A 7,496-nucleotide genomic window follows, 5' to 3' on the forward strand; every position below is an offset into this window, starting at 1 on the left:
AGAATGGATTTTGGTTTGTTGAATGCCAAGCCACAGCCTAGTTCCAGATTGCAATCACATAGAGAAAAGTAGTACTGCTGAGGAAACCATTAGCAAAACCATTAACTGAACTGGTATTTTTAGGCAGGGAAATCGCCTAACAAGGATTTTCCTATTCTCTCCTGAAGTCTGCACCTCAGACCGATGGAGGGGTGGAGGAGAGATGGGGAAATCCATATTTCAGCTGTCTGCCCTGCTCAAAGGCCCAGCCAGGCTGCACCGGCTGTGTAGTATATTTAGCTCTGTGGTCGCAGGCTAGGCTTTGGGTTTAGCGCTCCCCTCTCTCGCTTGCTTGCGCTTTCTCTCTCTCTCTCTCTCTCTCTCTCTCTCTCTCTCTCTCTCTCTCTCTCTCTCTCTCTCTCTCTCTTCCCACTGACTACCCACACACTGCCAGTGGTTGTATGTACTTCTCCATAGGTCCCATGCTGTGTGTGTGTGTGTGTGTGTGTGTGTGTGTGTGTGTGTGTGTGTGTGGCAGAGAGATTGGAAGTGAAAGGGTCTGGAAGTTGAGATTAGTGTATATGTTTGGGTATGGACACATATAGTATTTGTTTTCCGCAGACTTCCCCAAAAGCTAAAGATCCCCCAAATGAAAGGGTACAGCCAGGCCAAAAGTGATCCCAAAATGGCGTATAGCAGGTTGTTAAAAACCTCTTGCCGACGGAGCTGAATATCCTCTACCTATTCTGCTCCCACTGGACTGAGAGGTCACTGCTTTAACATGTCTGGCCCCAGTGGTTCAGAAAGGCAACTTGACTAGGTGTGGTTTTAGAAAGCAATAGATACTTACACAGACATAATCATAGTACACTACACTTGATAGTAAAGTGTGTGTGTGTTTGTGTGTGTGTTGTAGAACCTAAGGCCGGCAGGGTGTGTCACACATTCTCAGCTATTCTCAACTCTCAGCACTCTCCCCTCCGTAGCCCAGGAGGAACCCTTCTGCCGTGCAGTGCATTACAGTGTAGGGAGGCTCGCCTGAAATACACTCTGGATAGAATTACCGGAGGTTCCAGCTCATTAAGTGCTCGTCTCCTCTATCACCATCTCTGCACAGACTCTCTCTCACACACACACACACACACACACACACACACACACACACACACATACACACAGAGACGCACACACACACTCTTTCCTTCTCTCTCCTGTCCAGACTGTTTCATGTGTAGAGATTCAGACCTTTGCCAGGGATTTCATTGTAATAAATACTCCAGTCAAAACAGCTGAAGGGGAATTTGAGGATTCTTTGCACAGTAATCACATACAGATACACACACAGGGAGATCGAAATGAACGCACACCAATAGAAACACACATGCAGACAAACATCTTTTCAACACTATTTCCCTAAGGACATGTCATCACACACAAACACACACACGCACGCACGCGCGCGCGCACACACACACACACACACACACACACACACACACACACACACACACACACACACACACACACACACACACACACACACACACACACACACACACACACACACACACACACACACACACACACACACACACACACACACAAGCATGAACACACAGCCAAGCACCCATTTAGCACAACCTTCTTACCCAGGGTCTGTCATGGCTGGTATGTGTGAAAGGACTAGGTCTGCAACCAGTGTACATATGATCACATGTGAATAACTGCACGCTGCTGATTACTGTGCGTTTAAATCAGGACTCATGTCGCTAGAATTGTCAGTAACACAGAAGAAGACATAAGATAAATAATTTCTTGTTTCAGTTGTTGCTCCTGTTTAAATCCACACATGTCTAGTTTTTGTTGAAATGTGTATATATGCTCCAGCCTCGCCTAACAGTGAAGACTGGCCTATGGTGTGATTGATGAAACAGGAACATTTTACTATGTGACTTCATTAACTGTACCTGACTGCAGTTGCCTCTCAGCAAGAGTGCCCCTCCAGCACACCCCTCCTAATTTTTTGCACTTAATACCCCTTTGACTTATTCCCTACGACCCTACCCCACCCCAGACCCCTCTCTATGTGGGTGCCATAGGCTCACACCAGAGTTGATGACTCTTTGTTGTAAATGCTCTTTGCAAGTTTTTTTTTTTCTTCTTCTTGAGGTGTATGTAATGTGTGCGAGTGTGTGAGTGTGTGAAAAAAAAGAACACAAAATAATTGTTGGATGTGGATGCATTTAGATATCCATAGTTTCCTAAATAATAAATAATTGTGGGAAAAAAAATAAAGTTTGTAAATTTACTGATAACTGAAAGAGTGCAACGTTTTTGTTAGTGCAGTGATTTACTTACAAACATACACATGAACACACACACACACACACACACACACACACACACACACACATTTGTGCATTCTCTCTCCCACACACTTACATTACATATTAGCCCATACACCACACACACACACACCACACACATAACCCAAACACGCGCGCACACACACACACATGTCCATTGTTGACAGATTGACAGAATTAACTCCAGATGTTTAGGCTCAGTGCTTCTCCACAACAACATTGGCGACATGTGAAGGACAAAGAGATTGAAAGCCCCGGCCTTAATCCTCCTGCTCCGGCGTAATTAAAATGTGCTGAATCACTGCAACACACACACAGCCGTGACACTGGCGTGACATTCTCCCTGACCCCACAGCTGTGCGTCGATCGGGGCTCGTTGACGAACATTTGCGGCCTCAGTCCAGGGATTGGCCTTCGAGCTGCCCACACACTGAAGATTATCTGGATTTCGGAGGCAGGCTGATGTAATACTTGTACCTCTGCTGGTAGTGTGTGATCCAGAGCTGCAAGGCTGTGAGCCTGTGACGCTATAAACCAAGGGCTCAGCTCTTAAGAGGCACGAAGGCTAATGCACAGGTAGCGCTGCATTTCAAGCCTCCCTAGAGAGAGATGGAAAAGTATATGAGAGTCATGAGATAACAACAGAGGTCTACAGGAAGCAAGGAAAGAGGGAGGCAGGCAAGAGAAGAAAAGGAAACAGACAAAACCAGACTGAGAAGAGCGCTTGGACAATTAGCACCTTTCTTTCAAATGTATACAGTCTATGTTTCAAACATTAAATACAGATTCAATCAACGTCTCATGAAATTGCTTTCAGGATTGGAAAATCACATTGCTTGTGGCAAAATAACTTATTTGCATGTTTACCTCCCAGGATTTTGCAGACTCGAGTAGAAATGACCTGTGGTCTTTTGGGCTCCCACCATCAGCAGCGCTGCCTTGAAGTCGATGGAGGGGTTAGTAATCCTTAGTGATCCTTAGGATGCTATAGCCTCTGCTGCAGGCTTTGAATAGGCTGACATGATCATCAGGCAATACATAAAAAGAAATAATAGAGATCCAGAACAACTTCAGTATGACCATGTCTAGTGCAGATTTCTGGCCTAGTGGGCAGCATGAACATTTAAAATCCTTTAAAATCTAAAAGAATACATTTATCATCAAGACAACTTCATATGTAATAGTTATGGGCAATCTGAAGCCAAGTAGAATGTTTTTCCCAGATCAGCAGACCCCAAAGACTGGACAATCCAACCCTAGTTGAGAGAAACCAGCTGGGAGAGAAGGCTAACGCTAGTAGCTGTAAGTCGAGCATTTTCAGATGACTTGAGTATCATATTAGATTTGAAGTGGACACCTGGTGAACATGTTTATCTCTATCATCATTTCATATTTCACCAGAACACCAGAATTGATCGTGGTGGGAGATGGATTAGGCCCGTCTAAGGATCTTGGACACTTAGACTGAGAGAGAGGTCTGTGTCTCCCCTGTGACGGGAGTCTCCAGAGCAGCAGACCACACAGACTGGGAAACATCAGGATCTCATCCCAGCAGAGAGAGACCAGCTGGAGGAGGAGAGGAGAAGGAGGCTTCTCAGCTGGTTTCAACAGAGGGATAGGCCACCAAAGACTGCTAACGCTAGCTACAGCAAGTTAAAAAATCTTTAGATGGTTGAATATCCTTGAGCAGACAGACCACACACCAACGCTAGCACGAAAACACATTCTGCCACTTGCCCCTATACACCAGCGAACTAATGAAGTACTCAACTGAAAAGCATTCAATAAACAATGGATTTTATTGAGCAGCAAAAACAGAACTGAACCATTATCGACAAAGCAGCAATAAAAGGGTTTGTGTGTGGTCTGCTTATGAGTGAAAGTAGACACCTCATCACTTCATCTCTTTCAACAGACCCTATTCTAGGGTGACCAGACGTTCCCGGTTTCAGGGTACAGTGCCCGTTTTTGGTTGCCTGTCCCCGGGAAGATACAGAAAAACTACCCATGTCCCCGTTTTTTGAAGATAAATATTGTATGTATTTCAAACAGATTGATAGTCAAACTGAAAATGTCCCCGTTTTTTTCCACATTGGTGGGATCATGTACCTGGTTTTGGTCTCGGACATCTGGTCACCTTACGCTATTCCGTCATGTGACAGTAGGAGACCTCAGCTGGCTTTAGGGGATGGGGCGAGTCTGTTTCAGGTGATTGAGTGATGGAGATCGAGAGATGTCTCAATTGACCCCTCAGACTCCACAGACTCCACATCAGGATCTAGCCCCAGCAGAGGGAAAAGACATGAAGAGCAACATGTAATTTGGTCTCTGCATTTATCCCAAGTTTGTGAATTAGTGAACAAACACAGCATGCAGTGAATACTGTACACAGTGAGGTGAAGCACACACTAACCCAGAGCAGTGAGCTGCCTGCCCAACAGCAGCGCTCTGGGAGCAGTGAGAGGTTAGGTGCCTTGCTCAAGGGCACTTCAGCCATGGACTGGTCCGGATCGAACCAGCAGCCCTCCAGGTTACAAGCTCGAAGCCCTAACCAGTAGGCCCCAAAACGGCTTCCCCAATTTTTTTTTTTCCCCCTTTATTCCAATTTCATGTGTGCACAGTAATCACACACATTTTAGCAACAGGTCAATTGACCGTTCGCAAAAGCCGCGCCCCCTAGTTATTGAAGAGGAGTGACACAGAAGGCACCCCTACTACTGCATCTGTGGGCACAGAAGTGTAATCCCACACATCTTTACATATACTGTAACACAACAGGTGGAGACATGCTGGCACGGGGAATATGAGGAAATTATTCATATATTTTTAACCAATGAAGGAAAGGTAGTCAGTTAAAAGAGAAAACTAGGGGGTTGAGAGGTTTCTTATTAGGCCTACATGGCTCTGATTGGGCAGTATGAACATTCTAAACTCATTGTTGCAGCCCAAGAAATAAACATGTTGATCATCATGACAACAGCAGAATGTGGAATTTAGAATTTAGAATTTTCGTCAAAGTAGAATTTACAGTGATCTTCAAAGATTTGCTCAGTCTAATTTGAGACTTCGAAGAGATCAGTTGTGCCAAATGAAGCTCTGTTGTTTATTCAGCTGCTGCCTAGCGCAGCCCGATGAGGAGTTGGAGGGCAAGACGGTGAGGTCAGAGGTCAAGGTGAAGACCAAAGGAAAGCAGCCAAAGAAGGACAAGGTGAACCCTAGTAAAAAGAAACAGAGGAAGGAGGCTAAGCGCCTAAAGAAGGACATGGCCGATAGAAAGAAAAAGGAGGAAACAGCTCTGAGAGAGCTTGAGTTGGCTGCCCCTGAGGCACAGCAAGCAGAGATGCCTATTCATCCTGCTAATGAAGCCGGGAAGGTGGAGATCGCCGACACAAGCGTGAATGCTACTCCAGCAGTTGTGGTGGAGATGGGTAACGCTAGCTCAAATGCTATTCCAGCCATTTTGGACTGTGGGAAGATGGCCAAAGCTAGCTCAGAGGCTCCCCTCTTGGCAAGGCCAGTGTCCTGTCCTGACCTTGGGAGGTTTGAGAATCTAACCCCAGCAGACAGACACCAGGGGGAGAGGAGATGGAAGCTACATGGCTGGTTTCAACAGAGGGAGGCTGCAAAAAAGAGGGCTAATGCTAGAAGCAGTAAGTTGAACATTAGATGGTTAAATATCCTAACAGTTGAAGTGGGTACTTGATGTGAATTTAAATAATAATTTCATCTCTCCATAGGCCCAAACCTGACATGTGACATCAACACACCTCAGTTGGCCATGGGGGATGGGAAGGGCCCATCTCAGGAGCTTGGAAAGGGGGACAGAGAGATGCCCATGTCTCAGAGAGCTAACGCTAGTCCAAGTAAGTTGAACATTATTTAGGGGGTTGAATATCCCAGTAGAGTTGAAGAGGGCAGTTCAAGGGGGCACCTGATATGGTTCATTTGAATCATCATTTCATTCCTCTCCATAGGCCCAAACACTGACAGAACTGAATTGGCCGAGGTGGCTTGGAAGAGCCCGTCCCCAGTGCAGTGCACCTCACAGACTGGGCAACATCAGAGTCTAACCCCAGCAGAGAAAGACAAACTGGAGGAGAAGGCTAACGGTAGTCACAATATGTTGAACATTTTCAAATGGCTGAGTATCATATCAGAGTTGAAGTGTTCACCTGATGTGACCTTGTTCATTTGAATCATCATTTCATTCCTCTCCATAGGCCCTAACACTGACAGAACTGAACTGGCTGAGGAGGACAGGAAGAGCCCATCCCCAGTGCAGTGCACCTCACAGACTGGGCAACATCAGGGTCTAACCCCAGCAGAGATAAAGCTGGAGGAGAAGGCTAACGCTAGTCACAGTAAGTTGAACATTTTAAGAGGGCATATGATACTAATTTTTAGATGAGTATACACCTGATGTGAACTTGTTTATTTGAATCATCATTTCACCTTTCTCCATAGACCCAGCCCTGGCATGTGACACCAGGGGACCTGAACTGGCTGTGGGAGACGTGAGGCGCCCATCTCAGGATCTTAGAGACCGACACGGTGAGAGGCCCGTGTCTCTGCTGAGACGGGATTGTCAGAAGTCCCCAGTGCAGCAGACCCAAGAGACTGGGAGACGCCAGGATTCACTGGGACTGTATCTCACCCCAGCAGAGAGGAGACGGCAGCAGGAGGAGCGGAGGAAGAGACTTCAGGGCTGGGCTCACCAGAGGGAGACCAAGGCTCTCTGCTTCACTGTTCTTAACGCGGCCACACAGGCTGCAAACAGCTGCCGTGACAACAGCAGCCAAAGAGGAAAGAGGAGCCTGCGTCAGTGAGGGTTTCTACCCCTCTGCCTCCGGCCTTGTGTTAACGAAAAACAACCGTGGGTTTATCCTCAACCTGTATCAACCCCACCCTCACTCATTCCATATTGCTTGATTAAAACATTTATTTTTCAATTGTTTGTTCTTCTCCTATATTACTCTAGCATATTATAAAGGGTTGCGCTTCATGAGCTTTTACTGACATTCATAATGTTCTACGAGGTCTTCATCTAGGTTAACCGACACCCCAGCAAACATTCCCGTGTGGGCCCACAATGGGCAATTGTCGGTTTACTGTGGGCAAGTGTGGGCAGGGCTAACCCACACTAATCCTAAA

General features: G+C 46.3%; 1 protein-coding gene across 1 annotated transcript; it reads left to right on the forward strand.

Moving 5' to 3' along the window:
* The first annotated feature begins 5,359 nt into the window (after nt 1-5,359).
* On the forward strand, nt 5,360-7,242 carry LOC134086905 (uncharacterized). Its single transcript, XM_062540095.1, has 5 exons — nt 5,360-5,995; nt 6,083-6,208; nt 6,320-6,454; nt 6,566-6,706; nt 6,810-7,242. Exons 1-5 carry the CDS (start codon nt 5,434-5,436, stop codon nt 7,169-7,171), a joined length of 1,326 nt encoding a protein of 441 aa, XP_062396079.1. The 5' UTR covers nt 5,360-5,433; the 3' UTR covers nt 7,172-7,242.
* The last annotated feature ends 254 nt before the right edge of the window (nt 7,243-7,496 follow it).

This window comes from Sardina pilchardus, chromosome 7 (genome assembly GCF_963854185.1).
Source record: "Sardina pilchardus chromosome 7, fSarPil1.1, whole genome shotgun sequence".
In the NCBI taxonomy this organism is placed as follows: Eukaryota; Metazoa; Chordata; class Actinopteri; order Clupeiformes; family Clupeidae; genus Sardina; species Sardina pilchardus.